Source organism: Ursus americanus, chromosome 6 (genome assembly GCF_024610735.1).
Source record: "Ursus americanus isolate L20-20 chromosome 6, mUrsAme1.1.p, whole genome shotgun sequence".
NCBI classification, from domain to species: domain Eukaryota; kingdom Metazoa; phylum Chordata; class Mammalia; order Carnivora; family Ursidae; genus Ursus; species Ursus americanus.
In genome coordinates, this window is record NC_142132.1 from 83,492,715 (window position 1) to 83,514,462 (window position 21,748).

Consider the following 21,748-nt stretch of genomic DNA (forward strand, 5'->3'; position numbering starts at 1 on the left):
TGGTTAAACTCCTAAGACTCTTCTGGTAACCATCTCTGACACTGCCAATAAAGAGTTATGGACCTTCTCAGAACCTACAAGTTAATACAAGTCCAACATCTTTTAGTTCCTTTGGAATTCTGGAGGCAACGTATTCCCCTTACATATTTACTTACTCTCATTGCTACAGTTTCGTGCAAATTGGTCCACCATGAATTTGGCTCCCTCCAACAAAAGTCTACGGTGAGCCTTCTCAGAGACCCCTTCAGTGTCAGGGTTTCAACCACCTCCTCCCACTTCTCCTGAAGTCTCTGGACCACCGTAATAGCCGTAAGTTGTCCACGGGCTTCTGATGCAAGAAACTGCTCCTCTCTCTACACCATGAGAGCAGCGATTGCTGGCTGCATGCTAGGCCCTTCTGGAAACAGAGGCTCTCCCTGATCTGTACCTGTGAGCCTCCATGCCCTGCTGCCCACTATGCCTCGGGTCACGGAAGCAGCACCGTACAAGCTTGACATAGCTTCTGAGGCCTTGCTACTCAGTGGAGCAAAACCTAGGCCCTCCGGCATATTCCACCCACGGGAGGGGGTGTCCCCCACTATCCTCAGTCTCTTGCTGGATGCCATGGTGCTGGAAGAGATCACTCTGCTCAGATTCCTGGGTTACCTGGGGCGGGGGGGGGGGGGCTTCAGATCAACTGAGCAAATAGCCGTGGGAGCTCGTAGACACTACAGACGAGATCACCACCATCATACATGATGGAGCCCATTGACAAGTGTGCTTTCCAGCACTTTCAGGATGTTCCTGATAACAGATGGGAGTCAAGGGTCAGCACAATTGGCCAAACTTCAGGCTGTCATCTTAGTGCTGGATGCCCTGGCCAACAAATGGTCCCATCAGCACTTTTTTTTTTTTTTTTTAGGAACTCTTGAATCATTGCCTGGGAGACTTGTCCACTCTGGGGTAAAGAACTCTGGGAATCTCTTGCCTCACAGATGAACAGACTATAAATCAAGGTAACAGATGTCTCTTCTTATAAGACCACAATATAAGGCCTCGCTAGACTACTCCCTAACCCCTGGAGTTCGAGACATTACTGGACAGGGACGAAGATGTTCATTTCACCTCTCAGAATGCACAATGCCTGGCTCTAAAAGGAGCCATTCAATGGAACTTCCATCCACTCTACGGGCAACAGATTACATCGAAAGGTATAATGGGCTCCTCACAGAATTCCTGCTTTACTTACAAAGTGCAAACAGAGCCTCTGCCTGGGGTGACAATTGTCACAGGCACGGGTTATCTTAATTCATGCCCTCTGGGGCCGTGCACTCACTACCCCAATGCCACACCACATGGCCCATTCTCTTCTGGTTAAGTGCCTGTTTTGCCATTTAGGGACCGTCTCTACCCTGTAAGTCTCGCTCGTCACTAAGATTTAAATTGAGGTCAAGGCACCATGGAGTCAACTGGAGTATAAGATCTAAGATTAAGACTCAATGTCATGTGCTGTCTTGACATCTGGTAAAATCAGGAGGGCCTCGAACGGCCGAGGTACAAGCTGTCCACACTCTGCTCCGTGGATAAGGCCCCCTAGCTAAACTCAAGCCACAGTCCCCACTCACCCCTGAGTTCTGAGTTTCAGTTCCCTGCCAGCCCACAGAATTACTCAGATGAAACAATCACATCCTCCCGGGGAACCAGGGGCCCTCTTCCTCTCGCCACACTTACCACCTGCAGCCCCGGCTTGTCCGCGCTGCTCCTGAGGGCAACCCCCTGTGACCCTGAGTGGCTTGCGGTGCTTCCCCCGCCCCAGGCCGTGAGGATAAGTGACCCATAAACTGCTGTCCATCCCATCCGTCCAGTGCAGGTATGTGCGGCCATCCGCCTAACCCCGGGGCAGGATCCTTCCCTCAGCAGCCAGGTGAGTAAGTGGCACTCCAAACACGTTCCCCTCTGCTTAATACCACATCAGAATTCACTGTGCTGCTCTGTTCAGCTGACATCTTACTAAGCCTGGCAGGTAGCAGGCAGTGGGATTGCACCTGTCGTCATAGCTCAGCCTCTTAAAGTCAAAGCAAAGCCACCTCAGCGCTATTGTCAAAGTGGGGATTGCCAGTGAAAGTCAAAGAACCCGCAATGCATGACCTGTGTTTAACACCTTTCAAAAATTTCACTTGGGGAAGAAACCTCCATTCTTAGGTTGTTTGACTTAGGTGTTAACTTCGCAGCTCCCCGACTTGTGGTGAGGACGGCACAGATGAACTGATTTTGGTCCCATCAGATTTGAATCTTTACAGATTTTAATACTACTCTCTAAACAGTTGACAGAAATCTAGGATGCTATGAAAGAAACGTTTAGGCGAACTTTTAGAGTTATAGAGCTTTAAATAAAGAATCATTTATCAGGGGCCAACAGCTGAGACCGAACGAGAGATTGGCTGATTCATCTCTTGCATTCGTTTTCAGTCACCTATGAAGTGCCGGGCTGCTGGGTTTGTTCAAACAAGGGGCTACATTCATGGCCTCCTACATGATTCCCCTTAATCGTATGATCTGAGGAATGTCAACTAAAAGCATGGTTCTTCATGAGGATTCTATTCTTTTGACACAAGAGCAGTAGAGATCTCACCTGGGCCTACACTTCTCAAGAGACAGTGCCCAGCGTTCAGGCATCCAAAGCACCTGTGCTGGTTAAGAATGCAGATTCCCAGGCCCCACACCAGACTTCCTTACCTGGAATTGTGGGGCCCCCAGGAACCTGACATCCAACAGGCATCCCACAGAATCCTGATGCATTACAGCAAAAAGTAACAGACGTGTGATCTCCGTCACACTGATTCTCAGAAGGGCTCCTGTCATAATGGTCAACCCAGCATTTTTGTGAAAGCATGTTTTTTTCCCCAATATGAGGACAACTTGAACTTACATAGTTACTTTTGTGAAGTGGTACCCCAAACACTCCTGTGGTCATATTCCTCTCTCTCCTCTCTACCCTCCACAAAAGGAAAAAAAAACTGTGCCGGATGGGGGCGCCTGAGCAGCTCAGTCAGTTAAGCATGTGCTTTTGGCTCAGGTCATGATCCCAGGGTCCTGGGATCGAATCCTGCCTCAGGCTCCCTACTGAGCGGGGAGTCTGCTTCTTCCTCTCCCTCTGCCCCCCCCCCCCCCCCGCCAAGCTCGCGCTCTCATTCTCACTCGCTGTCTTTCAAATAAATCAAATCTTCTAAAAAAATTGTGCAGGCTGGTTACCTTTGTATTTAAATCATAACTTGGGGGAGAAAGGTTGATTTGGGAGTTTCCTGTAGAGTCCCAGTCAAGGTTGAGTGGGAGGCCATGAACTTATGGAATGAGCAGGACCAGGACACGGCAAATTGTGCAGGCAGGAGGGGTGGTCAGTCTCGTCTTAGAACAAGGACGCCTATTAACAAAATGCTGTCAGTCTATGAGGGGAGAAATTGTACAAAATACAACACATGGGCTTCCAAGTTTTAGGGCAAACATTTTTACTTCTGAATTATTTTAGTGAATTCCTTCATATTTGTTTATTTTTCTCCTTTTTAAAATTGAACCACTACTTCTACACTTGTTAAAAATTGCTCTAAAAGGTCCCCCCAAATATCATCTACGCTTGAGTTCAAATGCCTCAACTTTCACAATAGAATTAGTCTTTATGTCTCTCTTTTTTTTTTTTTTAAGATTTTATTTATTTATTCGACAGAGAGAGAGACAGCCAGCAAGAGAGGAAACACAAGCAGGGGGAGTGGGAGAGGAAGAAGCAGGCTCATAGCGGAGGAGCCTGATGTGGGGCTTGATCCCATAACGCCGGGATCACGTCCTGAGCCGAAGGCAGAGGCTCAACCGCTGTGCCACCCAGGCGCCCCTATGTCTCTTTAACTTAAAATTCTCCACAAAATATTTTGAACAATAAAAGAGCAGGAACCCTAGAGAAAAAGAGGCTAAAATCCTGATTGATTTATGACGTATTTATGTGCAATGATTTCCCCTCACTGTGAAGAGTGGCTCAAAAATCGGAATTTTTTTCCAAACACATTTTCTCTCAAATTGTGAAGAGTCGCAGTCCCTCCAGAGCACTCGAGCCAGCAGTTCTACAAGACATCAGGAGCTCTGACATAAAATAAGCTTCACTCATGTCGCACACTGCACGATCTCATCCTTTCTGAAGGTTGTGTGACATTCTACTTCTCACACACACACCCCGCATCTTCTTCATCCATTCATCTGTCCACGGACACGCGGACTGCTTCCATAGCTTGGCTACCGCAAAGAACGCAGCTGCAAACATAAGAGTGCGTCTGTGTTTTCGAATCAGTGTTTTCGTTTTCTTTGGGTACATACCCAGTCATGGTATAACCGGATCCTATGGTAATTCTGTTTTTAATTTTTTTAAGGACCCTCCATACTGTGTTGCACTATGTCCTACACCTGAAACTGATGTAACGTGTGTGTCAACTACACTCAAATAGAATAACAGTAATCAGATAAGCCCTGAGTGTGGCGCCTGCAGACCGTCACAGAACAGCTCTCAGAAAAGACACCGGACAGAACGAACCCCCTGAAATCTCTAAAATTAGGGGAGGCGGTTCTCGGTAAGAAAACAAGTTTAACAACGTGCTTCGTCTCAAAAACATGCTGATCGCTGGAGTTACCTTAGATTTCCACTGTTGGTTTGTGGTGAAAGCACATAATTCAGAGCCACTCTAGTCTGGACCGTGTGAGGAAGAGTTTAAAACTGCCCATGAAGACAGCAGGAATATACCAGACGTGTAACAAAGATTTTGTGAAACATGCCTAATCTGCTTAAGAAAATAAATTTTGAAGACTTTTTAACCATATGGAAATCGGTCAAGTTAATTACAGGCAAATCCTCCTTTAAATAAAGCAGGACCCCCTAAAATTCACTTAAATGTTAGAGTCCAAGCTCGGACTTAATTAGATTACATTTATTTTTAAATCTACACGTTAGTTTCCACACTGATTCACATGGGGTTTCTTTCTGTAAAAACATTTACAATGAAAAAATGACCATAAATGTTTAATGATAATATTGGCCCCATTGGTAGGTGTTAAAAAATACTAGCAAATATCAAGTCATAGATATTATTATCATTATTTTTAAGGATTTTATTTATGTATTTGACAGAGACAGCGAGAGAGAAAGCACAAGTAGGGGAACGGCAGCAGAGGGAGAGAAGGAAGCGGGCTCCCCCCTGAGCCAGGAGCCCGCTGTGGGGGCTGGACCCCAGGACCCTGGGATCATGACCTGAGCTGAAGGCAGACGCTTCACCGACTGGGCCGCCCAGGCACCCCAAGTCATAGACATTATTGAATGCAAATGTTGAAGGTTTTTTTTAAAGATTTTATTCATTTACTTATTTACAGAGAGAGAGAGAGAACATGCGTGCGTGTGAGTGATTGGGAGGAAGGGCAGAGGGGGAGAGACTCTCTCCACTGAGCAGGGAGCCCAATGCGGGGCTCGATCCCACAACCGTGAGATCATGACCCGAGCCAAAACCAAGAGTCAGACGCTCAACCAACTGAGCCACCCAGGCGCCCTTGGAGTAAGTTTTTAAACTTTTAGACGTTATATATAAGATGATATATTTCTTTAGAGGTAAGAAATCATGTGCTTAATTATACTGTTCTCCGTGAATAAGGATAGAAGAAAGATCTAGTCACATTTCTCATAAACGTGGTTTTCACAGTCATGTTACTTATAAACTCATCATCAGTTTAATTAAGGTTTTGTAAATCTCAAATTCCAGGAGAAACCAATAACACAGTTACTATAGTATCAGGTTGCTAAGCAACCAGTCTTTTTTTTTTCCCCCCAAAACAGGAAATCACTTTCAAGGGTGTTAAAAAAGATCTTTAGACAGATCAGACCATGACATTGCATTTCCAGAGTCCCTGCAGCTCAGTGGTTGTCTCAAGCAGTGCTGTTTCTGCCATGGGGCTGGGAAAGCATCCTCAAGCCTGATCTCGCACACTTCCTTGGCCAGATTTCCCTCTGCCATCTGATGCTCGCCTGTGTCAGGCACTGTCCTGGACTCATTTCACTCGATGCTCACTAGCGTTCGAGGGGGGGGGGCGGGGAGGGGGGGGGGAGGGGGAGGAGGAGACCGTCCTTCCTACACCAGGAGACAGGAAACTGAGACCCTGAGATGTGGAACCACCATTCTGAGGGTACTCAGAGTCCAGCACGTGGTCTGGCTACAGTTTGGTTCTCTTGTCTATGTGCCTCCCTGGTGGACACACCAAATCCTTGAAGCTTCTTAGGTTAAACTGAGGTCTGCCTCCCAGCCCCTCAGGTGTGCATTTACACACAGGTTCCTGGGCCTGGCCCCAGACCTACCACATGGTGATTTCAGAGCAGCTGGGCCCAGAACCTACATTTTAAACAGCCCCCTCCCCTCCCCTGGTAATTCTTCACTGCACACTGAAGTCCAGGGAGCAGCACCTGAGACTGCCTCCCCTCTGCCCCTGGTCACCTGGCTGGCATCTTCCACCTTCTGGCCGAACTAGAGAATCGAATCACAGACTGGAGGACTCGGGACACTTAGAAGTCAATAGGGGAAAGGGGGAAGCGAACTTGCCAGAAGCCTCCCCAAGTACAGCCAGGATGTGGACTCAAACCTGGCCTTCGGTCCCTCTTTCCTACATCACTGTCACTCCCAGGGGCATGCACAGGGTGCAAAAGGAATGAAACCCTAGTTGTGTAGTTTCTGGGTGTAAGGCGAAGAGTCTGGTGAGTAAGGACTGGGGGGGGGGGAGCCTTGCCAGAACCCTGCACTTAACTCCAGGTGGACCCTGGCGGGGAGCTCCCTCCCCACCCTCTGGTCGGGTGACCCTATCACCAGGACTGCCAGGAAAACCCACTAAATTCCCACATGCTGGGAAGTCCTACCTCTCCAGGAAGCTGGGGGCCCCCGACATCTCTGAAGCTGGTCAGATCTGATTGTCCCCCACCCCGTCCACCCCTCCTCTCTGGCTTGTCAGCAAGCACAAGGTAAATGCTCCAGGAGGGCAACCAGACGGCGTCCACAACAGATACGGCTTTGCAAAGTGCCCCACAGAAGAAATTACAAGAGGCTAAGCCTAGCCATGTCTGTACCATGGCTAAAACATTAGTCTGTGAATTACAAAAGATAGGTTTTTTGGGTTTTGGGGTGTTTTTTTTTTTTTTTTTTTGCTTTTTGCTTTGGGGACTGACAAGCATCCTTTGCCCCTCTGTCTAGTAACAGAAGCCTCTTTCCTGTGGTTTGGGTGGACTTCACTCCATGCCCTCCCCCAGCCAACCTCAAGGCGCAGACCTGACCAGTGTCCTCCATCGTCCTGAGGGCAACAACTGATTCACGCATGGCCACGTGACCCAAACTCCCCGTATGACAGTCATCCCTAGAACTGTGCTGTGGGCACGAGGGGGGCGCCATCTTGACGGGCACCGTGTACAGCTGGAGGTGTCGGTGACCATCTTCCCTGCCGTGAAGGGAAAGCCTGCCCCAAAATGGAGCCAACACAGATCAAGACAGAGCCATGAGAGACACAGAGACTGAGCCTGACAGCATCCTTTAAATGCTTGCACCCAGCAGCGTCCAAAGACCCTAAGCCAGTGTGTCCCTCCTCCCTTTTTAAAATGAGCTTCAGTTAGGTTTCTGTCACTTGCAACCCAGAGTCCTGGCTATGTTCACTTTATGCATCTTAAAAACACCATAGGGATTTAATGTACAATTTGTAATGAAACGACTTATAGATTTCAATAAGAAAATCCATGCCTGAGATAATCAACAAGTCAAAAGGTAAATTGTCACTATGTTTCTGTTTAACAACTTTAAGTAACGAGAGATGACTTTGACTAGTGCTTTGTTCAAGGTATTAAAATAATCACAAGTTCAAGTAGTTATATTGAGTGTACATACCTTTAGGGAGTCCCGTATCTTGAATGGGATATTTGTCTGACTGTGGAAACCAACAAAAGAGGAGAGTTATTTTTAAACGTCACAGTTCAGTTATAAGAGCAAAGTGAAAAGAAGGCTTTGTTTGGGGAAAGTCATAATTTTAGTTTAAAACCTTGCAACTTTCTAGCCATGGATTTACCAACAGGCCTGACCCATTGCTTGTTTTTATCTTCAGCCTATAAAAATGAAATCAAGGTTGACAAGAAGTTAATGTTGGAATACGAGACACAATAATCCTTCCAAACTTCCTCAGCTCTGACCGCTAAACCACACTTCTCTTTTCTGCAGTGCTATCCCACCCCCATTTCCTGTAGTTTAAAATTGAGGAGCATTTCTTTTCACAAATTATGGGGATAGACCAATTTCTTGTCCTCATTTCTGTGGCATTCCTTTGGGTCAACAAGCCTGTGGACGAGGCAGTCCTCACTCTTGTAAAGCTCTGTCCTGGGGTGACCAGGATAGGATTCAAAAGCCAACCAGCCTCCTGACTGCACAAGGATGTCGAAGATCTACTCAGTTCCTCAGCACGGGATGGGGGCAGTACCATGGGAGGGAATGCAAAACAGCAAAGGCTCTTACAATCACGTGTTTCTTTCTGGAAACTCTGACTTCCGACTGAACAATGTTGGCCACTCTCTGATGACTTACACCAGACGAGTGGAATGTGCCCAGCCCCCCTATCCTGTCCCCCAACCGGCTTGGCTCCTACTCCCCATCTGGGACTTTGGGTCCACCTCCTCCGGCCTTGAAAAAAGGCTGCACCTTCTAAGTGCCTGTAGGTCTCACACATGTCTTCCTCTGACAGAGGAGAAAAAGAAACAAACGTGGAACCAAAGATTTTATTTTAAAACCCCTTCCTTGCAGCTTCTTTGGAGCTCAACACTGAAGTTTCAGAACTTCTAAAAGCCTCGAACTCCTCTTCCACTGGAGAACTCCATCAATCATTAATCACGGAGAACTCAAAGTCAAATTTTCCCCGAGACTAAATTCTTCTAGATAGTCTGTTCCCCAGAGCACGGAAAACACACCTGCACTGTAACACTTATCAGGCTGTTTTTAAAGTATGTACTTGCCTTTTCCTCAGACTCAGAGCTTTTTTAAAAAAGGAACTATGATCTTTGCAACCCCACATTCTGACTCAGTGTTAAACTTCAACCAAAATCTGCGTGAAGGAACCAACAGGCTGGAGCAAATGCAGGTTTCCTGGAGTGGCCGACATTTGAGCTAGGCGTGGAGAATGCCCAAGAACTCGGTGACCAAGAGGAAGGAGCACAGTGATCGCAGGTGGTGGGCACAGAGGAGCAAGTTCAGGGCGTGTGAAGGGTGACGGGTGTAGAAGCAGAGATGCACGCTAGAGGGGGCAGGGGTGGACGGGAAATGATGGAGCCAGTTTACATGGAAGATTCTGGAAGTGAGGTGAAAAGATTTAGATGGGTGCCATTCCAGGTTCTTGGGAAGCTTGGCCCATCAACTGGACGGAACAGTGTTAGCACCCCTGGAAGGTGAGAAGGTGTGGGGAGGAGTTCCATAGGTGAGGAAGCGGGGAGATCTTCCTTGCTGGATGGAACAGTGTTAGCACCCCGGGAAGGTGAGAAGGTGTGGGGTGTTTCAGCAGCAGCAAAGAGCTACACATGACTGGCTCATCAGGAGGGATGCTGAGATGAGGTCATGGAGCCATGACCTCATCTGCCATGTTGAGGAGTACGGGTTTCATCCTGAGCACCTGCAATGTTATGGGCTGACCTTGTATCCTCCCAAAAAGTTCTGTTGAAGTTCTAACCCCCCGTACCTCCAAATGTGACCTCATCTGGAAATAGGGCTGCTACACACTTAGATAGAGGACTAGTTAAGATGAGATCGTACTGGAGTGGATTGGAGCCTCCAGCCAATAGGACCAGCGTCCTTACAAAGAAGAGACGCAGACCCACGGGGAGACCCCGGCCACGAGCCAAGGCAGCAAGGGCGCTGGAGGGATGCAGCTCAAAGCTGAGAACCACCAGGGGTTGCCGACCACCACACAGACCAGCAGAAATGAGAAAGGATTCTTCCCCACCAGTTTCGGAGGGAGGAGAAGGGCCCTGGCCTTTCCAACCTGCAGGAGTGGGGGGCACTTAGGTCCCCCGCCATGCCGTCCTCTGTTGTGGCAGCCCCAGCAAACCGACCCAGGGAAGGTCTGGGGAAATCACTGTGCCCTGGCACGGAGAAGTGAGCAGAGGTGGCCGTGACCCCCAGTGAGAGGGAAGGAGAACCTGATGTGGGGAAGAGAGTGGGAGCCCGAGAGCAGCGCAGGTCGGGCGCCGGGGAAGGGGACCGGAAGGACGAACTGAGTGCACGTTCTAGCAGCCAAAGGCTCTCGTTCAGGGCTACTGCCCAGGGGACGGTGGGCGACAGCCACGGGGCCGTCCCGCACTCTGTCGTTGTGCAATGCAGGGGCAGGGGATGTTTCCATACTGATTTCCGCCATGGGTCCAGCTTTGTCCCCCACAGTGCCCCTTAGCGAACTTGCGGTGGGGACTCGAGACACAAGGACAAACACCTCAGGTCTTCAAGACACTGAGGTGCCTCGTGAACCACCAAAGACTTGAGGACATTTCATCGAATTACATTGTCTAATGGTATTGTGCTGTGTACTTTATGTCATTCTAACTAAATTAGTGAATCAGAATTTTATTAATCAGAGTTCCTCTCCTCCAATTTTTTTTTAAAAAAAAGGAACGTGTCACACCCTATATGCATAAGAACACATGTGATGTTGCCAGATGCACGGATCTGGTCCTAAGCAAGAGGCGGTCCCACCCAGGAGAGCCGCGCTCCAGTCTGGGGGACTGTATACGAATCCGTTAGCTTTCATGCTTCCTCCGCGGAACGGGGCGGCCGTCCTGCCATCTCGGCGATCACGTGGAGGATGCAGAATGCTGTGTGCGAAATCCTTGGTGAGCCTTCAGCACCAGACACGCCCCAGAGTGGTTCTGGGAGGGCAGGGCCTGAAGCCAGCTGCCGGGTCTGCATCCCGCCTAGGCGGCTTCCACGGGGGGCCACTCACCGCAACCCCTGCGTTTCTGTTTTTCATCTGTAAAATGGGCAGGGCTTACCTTATAGGGTTGCTGCAGGGAATAGATGCGGTAACACATGTGAATCAAACAGCGTGTGCCCAGCTGGCCAAGGGGCCAGCCCCCAGTAACTGTACTGCAGTCCTGTTTTTAATTTCCATCTCATGTTAAATACTTTGAAATTTTTAAAGATCTTATTTATTTGACAGAGAGAGACAGTGAGAGAGGGGACACAAGCAGGGGGAGTGGGAGAGGAAAAAGCAGGCTCCCAGCGGAGGAGCCCAATGGGGCTCGATCCCAGAACGCCAGGATCACGCCCTGAGCTGAAGGCAGACGCTTAACAAGTGCGCCACCCAGGTGCCCCAAATATTTTGAATTTTGAAGAAGAGGAAGTTAAAAGTAGATAGACAAGTATTAAAAATAGACAAGTATACACAGACTGGATGTAATCTAAAAAGATCACAAGAACAGAATCCAGTACCATTTTTCGCCCTGAGAAACCCAAAGCCTCTTACATCACAGAGAACACGGTGATAAAGAAATTTACCTTGGGAAAACCTGACTTTGGGGTTTCTGATCTTCGTGTCAATACTGAGCAATAAAAATGTAACAAAGGCACACAAGGAATAACAAGCGTTCTCCCCATCGATGTAAAGACTGTAACTTACCGTGTTAAAGGATAAAGTGCTGGGGTCCGTGTCTTCCACTGGCTCCTTTGCCATATGATCTGTAAAAAAAACCAAAAAACAAAAAACAAAAAAACAAAAAAATCCAAATGGAGGGTATTCTCTGTAATTTAAGAGCACAGACGTGTCCTTTGAGAACCGTCTTCATATTGATGCAAGACACCCTACTCAGGCTTGAGAAAAACTTACTGTCAACCATGACTGGAAACAAAATAGGAAGGAATGGGGTCTGATGGCACCAAGAAAGAGATTAAGACAAACTCTATTTTAAAAAAACACCATATTTTTGGGGTGCTTGTCATGAAGCATCTGCCTTCGGCTCAGGTCATGATTTCAGCGTCCTGGGATCGAGCCCCACATTGGGCTCCCTGCTCAGTGGGGAGTCTGCTTCTCCCTCGCCCACTCCCCCTGCTGCTGTTCCCTCTCTTGCTATGTCTCTCTCTGTCCAATAAATAAAATCTTAAAAATAAATAAATAAATAAATAAATAAATAAATAAAATAAAATAAAATAAAATAAAATAAAAAACACCATATTTTGAACCGTTTACCTGTAGAGATCTACAGACCCTCGGAGTTTTATATAACAATGGATATGCACACATGGTACCCATGACTCTTTGGTGTAATTTGATTATATCTTTGAGCAGGAATGACATGATCCTGGTTTCTCCTCTCCATGTTTCCCACTCTTCTGTAATGCTTTTTTTTTTTTCTCAAATCGTTTTAAAATATTAAGCTTCTGGCTGTGGTTTAGGTAAATTAATAAAGCCAGCAACCTCCCAGGATCATTATTAAGCAAAAAGTGATTTTGATTTCCCAAGATGTTGCTTCTTAGTTACCACACTTGTTGCATTTAAGGAATTGAATGAGGAAAAAACAGAAAAAGGTATAGGCCTCGGTCGAGGCCACCACTAGATCTTAAGAGTTTGTTCAAAGTGGAAAAGAGCTCCCCCACTCCAAGACACCTGACCAGACATCTGCCAGAAAACTATGTTAATCAAGAGCAAATCCGTTTGAGTGCGGTCCTCTAGATTTATGCAGTGCGCAACCTATAGAACCCTCAGCGGAAGCCTGACACCAGCCAAGAGGAAAGTTGAGTTTAACTTGAATTAAGTACACACTGTGCACCAGGCACCAGGCCCAGGAAACACCTTTGGGGATTCTAAGGAGCACAGCAAGATGATTTGTTGATATGTTAATCTGTGTTTGTTCTCCCTAGATGTCTCCCTTCTAGAATGTGTCTGGGGTTTCCACAGCTCTCTGCCCAGCACATGTTGATGATGCCCGAAGGAGAAGCAGTGTGCAGGCAACATCTCTCTGTTGGTTTTTGACAGGCTAGTCACTGGAGAGGTTAAATGGGGTGGCCCAGAGGAGTGGGGACGCATGGAGACAGCCTTCTGCCAGCATCCTCCCATGGAGCAGGGGACTGTGCCCTGGTCCCTGGAAGGGCCCAGAGGTAGCAAGGCCACATCAGGGGATGCACAAAGGGGACTCCTCCGCTCTAGCAAAGAAACCGTGATTTGTGTCTGGCACAGAAGCAGAGCGCTGCCTGACCCCAAGGATATCGATGCCTACCCAGATGCCTCCCTAGTTCTCCCAGCACCACCTCATCCTCTCAGGTCCCTGTGTGACCCTAACAAGGGGGCCGGGGCCCCAATTCAGACTAAGCTGGAATTTCCTAGCAGCCCAGTAGAATACAGACTCAAAATGGATTTAAATCCATGGGATAAAGTAAGAACCACTTGTGCTCATTCCACCCTGAGTTCGCAGGACTTGTGTGGTCCAAGGAATAGGCACTTACACCACAGAGCCCTTAGTGTGAAGTCACAGAAGTGCAGAATGATATGGAACTGAGAGGAGCAGCCTGTGCTCAGCCCAGGGTGCGCAGAGGCCATGCGGAGAGAGCAGCAGGAGAGAAGAGCCTGCAGGGGAACTGACAGCTGAGCCTGGAAGGATGAGCTGAAGTGAGACAGGAGAAGGGGGGGAACAGCATTGTAGGTAGAGGGAACAGCATGGGCAAAGGCCAAGAGATGGGAGAGAACACAACATATTCGTGGACTCCAGATACATCCAGCCAGACATACCAAGTGTGGTTATTGAGTTTTTCCTTTCCATGCTTCTCGATCTGGTTCCCGGCTGGGGAGAGGGTGGTGGACGCCACCTCCAGTTTCTTCCTCCCGCCCTCCTGTCACAGCCTTGCCTCAATAATTCCAGTTTCACTAAAGTGTAGCTGGACGATGATGATGTAAAACAAGCCCCCCACCCGTGGTGTGGAATGTTAGCAGGTAACAATAGAATTTCAGGTCCAGGGGCTGTGCAGGAGCTGGGGAGCTGGGGTACGTGGTGGGGGGGGTTTCTAAACGACCCTCAACAGGATCTGTGCACATACCGCCCACTACATCTATGACACGTTAGTGCCGTTTCCTGTAGAAAAATCAGCATGAGAGGAAGGAAATGGAGGGCATGGCTGGGAAAGGCAGAATCACACCAAAATCCGCAGTGAGGAAGCCAACAGCACAGTTAAAATGAAGGCACAGTGGGCTGGGTGCAGAAGGCCTGGGCTCTCCCCGCCACGCCGCTGCTGAGAGCAGCGGTCTGGCCTTGAGTAGGTCCAGGGGTGACCTCGGACGAGCCTCGCAATGTGATCTTGGTGACTCCCCTAAGCGCTTGCTGCCTCAGGCTCCTTCCCCCGTAAAACGCAGTCGGGCCGGGAGACAGATGGCAACCCCGTCCGCCCGCCTCGGACCCACGGGAGCACGTCTCCGGAGGCTGTAAGGTGAACATGAAGAGCCAGCCCAGCAACAGCACCTGTCTGGAGGCCCCAAGTCTCTTGCTTTGGTCCGTAATCTCTGAGAATAGATGGAACTTGCGACGGGAAGGGCACAATGAATTTAGGTTTCTCGTTGTCTGAGGCACGGCCTCAACGCGAAAGGGCCATCAGAAAAGGCCGTGGGTTCGGCACCTTCAGGGCCTTTGATGGAGTTCGCTGGAACCCCTGACGCAGGTCAGACCGTGGAGGGAGTTCTTCCACACACATCGTGCCACGTTCGCTCACCAGCCAGGCCCACGTGGCGCCCAGCGTGCTCTGCCTGACTCTGCGCCTTCCTCTGCCGGAAAGTCCTGTGGTTCCCACTCAACTACCTCTGTTTGTAAGGCCCGGATGGCTGTGCACCAAGAAGATTACGTGGAGGAGGGCTGACCCTGGTTATCTGACACTGGTCTGGAAGTAGGAAGTTGTCCTAAAGGATTTCTGAGAGCTCCTGGGGCTGCACATTTACAATATCACTAACTCTAAGATCAAATCATTGATTTGGGAGCATTAAAATGTTTATTTTTACAGGCCCCAGGGAACAGCAGGCAGGGCCCCCAGGCAAGGCTCTGATATCAGAGGAGACAGGAGGCACAGGAGGGGCCAAAACAAACAAGGGGGGCCATGGGAGCTCAGGCCAGGGCCGCACGGGTACCTTCTCTAGCTCTCGGCTGTCCCTCTGCTGTCTCGGGCAGTCCTTTCCTCCCACAGCCACCTGGCCTCTCCTGCATGGGTGAGTCTAGGCAGGGCACAGACCACACTAAATCAGCTGGCAACTGACCCAAAAGGATCCCAGTGCTGGCAGTGAGGACAATGTTTAATTTGTAAGAACATCCGGAATGTTCTCAAAAGGCCTGAGAGAGGCCCAGGGTGAACTCACACAGCATGGCCCTTGGCGAGGGCACCGGGCCTCGCTCTTGGAGACCTCTGGTGAGAGCCAACTAGGCAGGCTGCTTCTCGGGGCCTCCTGTCCCTAGTTGGCAATACTCACGGGGGAACAGAGAGCCTCCACATGTCCCTCCAGCTCTAAAGGTCGGTGCGTGGTGAGAAGCAGGGGCCCCAGAGGCAAAAGAGCATCTTCGGGCTGACGTCACTATGACACAAGATGCCACCGTCCATCGCACCTTCACCCAAAATTCCACTAGAGCTCCCACTTACCTAGTGCCCATCTGTGCCTGTTCTCCACTACTTTCAGAGTTTCTAGAAGTTCACGCACTGACCACCACTGACAGTGGGGGAATCTCCGTCCAGATTGTCCCTTCTCATAAGGATGTCAGTTACAGGAGATTAGGGCCCACTCCCATGACCTCATTGTAACTGGATTACAGCTGCACAGACTCTAGCTCCGAATCAGGTCTCACCCTGACCTACGGGAGATTAGGACGGCAACAAGGTTTCCTGGGGGAAATGCAGTCTGGCCCCCCAAATTCACGTCCTTCCCATGTGCAAAATACCTTCACCCAACGTCCCCCACAGCACTAGTCATCGCAGCATCAACTCTAAGTCCACAACCTCATCCGTCCTCATCCACTCGGAGACCCGAATCTCCGCGGGAGACTTAGGACCGCGGACTGCACCCCACAGCCTCTCCAGAAGCCACAGTCTCGTATTCTGCAACACACGCCCTGTCCTGACATCTCCCTTCACGAGTCACAGCAGACGACGGCCAACAGCGCCTAGACACAGTTCCTCCGAGGAGGTTCAAACACCGCCTCTTGGCAAGGAGGTGGAGGAAAAGGGACCCTCTCCCACTACTGGTGGGAATGCAAACCGGTGGTCACTGTGGAAAATATGGCGGTTCTTCAAAAAGTTAAAAATAGAACTACCCTCTGATCTGGCAATCACACTCCTGGGTATTTACCCAAAGATACAAAAACACTAATTCAAAGGGATACGTGCACCCCAATGTTTACAGCAGCATTATTTACAGTAGCAAATTATGGAAGCAGCCCAAGTGTCCATCGATTGATGAATGGATAAAGTGTAGTGCATATATATGCTTATACACACACACACACAGTGGAATATTATTTAGCCATAAAAATGAAATCTTGCCATTTGCAATGACACAGAGCTAGACAATATAAGGGAAATAAGTCAGAGAAAGACAAACACCATATGAGTTCACTCATGCGTGGAATTTAAGAAACAAAACAAATGAACAAAGGGACAAAGAGAGAAACGAATTAACAGAGATTCTTAATTATAGAGGATAAACAGATGGTTGCCAGAGGAAGGGTTTGGAGGATGGGTTAAACAGGTGATGGGGATTAAGGAGGGCACTTGTGATGAGCACTGGGTGATGAATGGAAGTGCTGAATCACTATATCGTACATCTGAAACTAATGTAACACCGTATGTTAACTACACCAGAATTAAAATTTAAAAAATAAAATTTTAAAAAGAATTAAAAAAAAAACACAAAACAAAACAAAACCCACCGCCTCTAAGGATGTTCTTTGGGAGCGACAAGGAGGGAAGCGTGTCAGAGAGCTTCCTGCCTTTCCCGGGCACCAGGAGCCAAGACAGTAAGGCCTTGTGTGCTTCCTAGTGACGAATTCAAGGCAACTCTTCGAACCCGGGATTTCAGAGTTAACTTATTTTTCCTTCATGATTATTTTGTGTGTGTGCGCGATGGCTTTTCTTTTGACCTACGGCTCTTCACGTACCTGGTTCTGAAGAAGCCCCAGAGTCCTAACCCTATCAGGACCCCGAAAGCTCTCAGAACAGCAATGCTGGGTGGCGGTGTGGATGCAGGATTCAGCCTCTCCTCCGGCCTGATTCTGCAGCAGCCCCGCTCTGTCATCCTCAGACCTCAGAGCAGGGGCAGGACCAGGGGCTCGGGAAGGTGCCCACCTAAGAGTGACTTCTGTGGAGGGTGGCCGAGCATGCAGTGTGACAGTCAGGCTCATGCCTACAGACGGGATGGAGCTTGAGAGAGGGCAGGGAAGGAGGAGGGAAGAGAGGGGACAAAGGGACCAAAGAGGAGATTCAGACAAGGGGAAGTAATTGGGAGAGAGAGAAGAAAATCTAGAAGACAGGCATGCAAGAAAGGAAAAGAGAGGAAGTTGGCATTGGGAAAGCTCACCAGCAGGGAAGGAGTGAAGGAAGCGGGGAGGGAAGGGGAGAGGGAGAAGGCAAAACTGCCGCAGGCCATGGCTCCCTCGTGCATCTGAACAAGAGCTGGCCAGTAGGGTTTGTCAAACACGGCGCTCACTGGCCGGTCCTGGTTTCTGCTTCCAGGGCTACTGGGCTTTGCCAGGAGGGCAGGCAGCCACCTGGGACCCACCTGAGCCCACAGGAGGGCTGGGAGGGGCGGGGAGAGGTAAGACGTGACTAGGCACCGTCCTGAGCTGCTCCCAGCCACCAGCCTGGCCACGCGGTGCAGAAGGAACCCCAGAACAAAAGAAGGACACATGCCCGCAGCCGCTGGCCCTGGGCACTTAGCTCACTGCAGTGAATCGCACCACCTCCTCACCCAGGCTTTCAAAGCCTCTTTCTTCCTTCCTGGCTTTCACGTCTGTATGAACGCGAGCCAGATTTTCCTCACCTCCGACAGACGATTCTGACTCATCCCATGTTAGATTTTTATTAGTGGCAGAGATAGAGTAAGATAGCAACTGCAACTAGAATGACTATTTTCCTTCCATGTGATCCCAACAGTCTCATACGTTTTCTCCATGTAAAAAGTCGTCTCCTTCCCTTCATCTCATAACGTGGTCTAATAGTAAACACACACCTCTGTTAGACGCAGGTGCAGATACAAATGTCTTTTTCTTTTTAACTTTAAAAAGTGAAGTCAGTGAACACGCCTAACTTGATGAAGTTTCTAAAATGTCAATCCAAGGAAAGCTTTTTGTGCCCAGTTTGAAGCGTCTGAGGTGAAATTTTTAAATCCTTTCGCTCACTCGATGAGGCAATAAGGAGTTAACCAGGGCTTCCTATGTGCTGAGCACTGTGTCGGGCGTTCTAGCTAAGGGGACATGCGCTCCATCCCAGAGCTTGGAGGTGAGCTGGGGAGAGACCGCAGTGACACAACCACAGCTGGACACGGAGGCCTGCGCTAGAAAGGAAAGAACAGGGCGCATGGAGAGCATATACCCTGGGGCTTTTGAGCTGAAGTCTGAAGAATAAGAAGGAGGTAACTGCAGTGAGGAGTGGTGGGGGGAGACGAAGAGGGTCTTCCCAGCAATGGGAATCACCTGTACAAAGGCTCGGAGACAGGAGGGATGAGGGCTCTCCAGGGGAAAAGGAGGCAGAGTGGCTGAAGGGCAGAGAGGCAGGGACAGAACAGACATCAGTTGGAGGGCTAGAGATGGATGTGCCGACTACTGACACCTTGTAAGGACTGAGAGTTTGTTAGAAAATCACTGCAGGTTTCTTAGTAGACAAATGACGGGAACTGATATGTCTTTGAAAGGCCACTCTGGCTGCTGTTTGGCGAAGGGGTTGGTAAAAGGCAGGTGTGCACACACCAGGTGGGAGATGAGTGTAGGAAATCAGGTGAGGGAGCATGGTACTTGATGGGGGTACACGTGAACGTTGCCTTTAACGAGTTCCACAAATGGGCACCATCTGGGGCTTCATTACAGCACTGGAAGGGGTAGCTGGGTGTGTCCTGGAGGTTACAGAAACACAGGAGAAAGGGAAGTCATTTTAGTCTTTTTTTAACTGGAGGAACCCTCACCTTATTGATAGAATTCCAGAGTGAGAATGGCTGGACATGAGGACCTCTTTGAGCTGTCTGAATAGGTTCTCCGACATCTTCGCAAGTGACAAGGAGACCCCTACCTTAGGAGGCTTCTCCCCTCTTTGTAGCCCAAAAGATTTCACCTACAGATTTGGGTTCTCCCTCTTAAAGTCAAGGAGACAGAGTCCTTCCGAAGGACACCCTCCTATCATCCTACCCTCTCATCATGCCTCATGTGCTGGGACTTCCCAAACCTATTGTTCCAGGTTGTGAGCATCCATTTTGGCAGGGCCGGGCCGACCAAGACCACCATGGGAAATCCAGATCCTGTAGTGCTGTTACGTAGGGTCACCTACGACCGTATTCGCTGCCCTGGTGGCCTCTTCACGCAGTGACTCACTGAAGCTTTTTACACATTGTTTCACTAGTAAGCCTGTGTTCCTGAGCCTTGTCTTCTCTGGTACCCTTAATTTTTAGGGGCCCAAGCGGATTTTACACTTATCCCCATTCAATGGATCCCTGCATCCCCAAGATCTTTTTGAATCCCCTTCACCATGACCACTGAATGAGATGGAGACCACTGTTGGTAACAACAGGCCTAACACCTCTTGGTGCTTCATCCATTAGGTTCCTGGAAGAGGAGGAGGATGTGGAGGTGAGTGGGGATGGGAGTGGGAGGATTTCTCCCCTCCCTTTCTGTTTTCCCAAATAATGGGTATGGAGGGAGGGAAAGGATATCCAGACTATTTATTTATTTTCCATCTCCCATCAATACAATGTTTACCATTCCCCACTTGAAGAATTTAGCTTTCTTTAGAATCTCCAGGAAACTCTCCCAAACCCAGCACACCAGGATGCCAATGTCGCTGTCTTCTGACTCACCTCCAGATATTGTCTCTTCCTAACTGCTCAAGTCAGACTCATGGCGGAATGTTCCAGCCCTGTCCAAGCCCAAGCAATAAACTAGGAAGCAGGTTTACCTAAGCAATTACATGCAGTTCTGTATCTGTGTGTATGGTTCTCTCCCTAGCCTTTCCAACCTCAGCAAAACAAGAAAAAGCCCCAGTGTGCCCTGGGGAACATATCGTTCATTCATTCCTGTGTTCAACAGTCACGGGGGATCCATCCGGCCAAGACCGTGGGAGAGCAAGGACGGAGGAATCCTGGAAGGTGAAGTCTGAGGAGGATTTCAAATCCAAATAAGAGATTAAAGAAAAACCTAGACTCAGTCCTCAGGTACACACAGCATTTTAAATTAAGGCTAGAACTGGAGGCCATTCTGATTAAAGGCCTCTGCAGGTGGGATCCCACAGGTGGGATCCGGCTCTCCCTTTCGTGCGTACACATTTATGAAAAGGCTCTGAGGGCCAATATACAGAACAAAACCATTAAATAAAAGTGAAAATGAGGAGAGAAGAGGAGACTTGAGAAGGCATGTGAGCGGGGAGAAAGGAAGGGGGGGGGATGAAAATCACTCCTTGCGCTCTTGGCCGCCGGAGAAGTTTGAGAGGCTTGTTTCAACCTGGGATCCCGAGTCCAGAACAAAAGCTGCGCGGCCGCAGCGTGGGAAGCGGGCAGACGCGCCCCGGGCACGCGTGGGGGTGCCGAGCGTTGGGGGCCAGTGCGCCCGCCCGCGAGGGGGAAGCTCGCCGCGCCCTCGGGGCCCGGGCGCTGCCGCCGTCCCCGGCCCGACCCCGCGCGGACCCGGCTCGCCCCGGGGCAGGGGGGAATCCGGGGGTCTCGGGAGGCTGGGCCCCGACAGTCCCGCGGCAGCTGCGGCCGCCCCGCGAGCTCCGGGCCCGCGGTTCCCGCTCCCGGGGAAGGAGCGGCTCGGCGTCACTTTACCTGCGCGCAGAGGGTCGTCCGGAGAAGCCATGGGGCGCGGTGGGGCGGACGGGCGCCCGAGCGGGGCTGCGCGGCCTCGGGGACCGGGCAGGAGAGCGGGAGCGCAGGGATGGCGGGTCCGGCCGGCCCTGCAGTTCCGACGCGGCCGCAGCACACCCCCGCGGCGCCGCGCGCCCCTCCTCCTGCAGCACCTCCACCGCCTCCCAGACTCTCCGCGGCGTCCTCCTCGCGCTCACTTCCTGCTTCGGCAATTAGCAAAGCCCGTGCTCCGCGCCGCCGCCTCCCTCCCTCCCTCCCTCCCTCCCGAGGCGCTGGCCCGGCCGGGGCGCGGGGAGGGGCCCTCGAGGGCCCGGAGCGTCGCCAGCGTCGGCAGCGGGCGTCCTTGCAGCCTCGCGCCCCGGCTCAGCGAGCTGATGTTTGTGCGCGGCCCACGCCTGGCTGCGAAGAAATGATTAGCCCAGCGCTGGGCTGCAGTCTCGGGTCGCTCTGCTGGCTCCCTAATCGCGCCCGTGGCCAGGACACAGCTTTCCCGACGCAGGCCAGCGCTGAGATGCCTGCCTGCTCGTCTTCAGGCAGAGTATGCCGCTGCCTGATGGCACACACGACTGACTTCGATCTGAGTTTTTCTTTGGGATCAGTTATTACATGACCTCCAGGGTAGATGCTGCACAAAGGGAGTGAAAAGAGGGCGCCTGATACGCACCCGTAC

At 50.2% G+C, this 21,748-nt stretch overlaps 1 protein-coding gene across 3 annotated transcripts in view; it reads right to left on the reverse strand.

Moving 5' to 3' along the window:
- EDARADD (EDAR associated via death domain) overlaps nt 1-21,212 on the reverse strand; it is a 67,186-nt gene extending 45,974 nt beyond the window's left edge. Inside the window, exons 1-4 of one of the 3 annotated variants that reach the window (XM_045802320.2) lie at nt 21,040-21,171; nt 18,980-19,122; nt 11,677-11,735; nt 7,920-7,959 (exon numbers count right to left, since the gene is read on the reverse strand). In XM_045802320.2, coding sequence (XP_045658276.1) covers nt 7,920-7,959; nt 11,677-11,735; nt 18,980-19,019 — 139 coding nt within the window. In that variant the 5' untranslated portion in view covers nt 19,020-19,122; nt 21,040-21,171. Of the gene's footprint in view, nt 1-7,919; nt 7,960-11,676; nt 11,736-18,979; nt 19,123-21,039 lie in introns of all 3 variants that reach the window. The other 2 variants (XM_045802321.2, XM_045802322.2) reach the window with 2 other exon arrangements.
- Between the last annotated feature and the right edge of the window lie 536 nt (nt 21,213-21,748).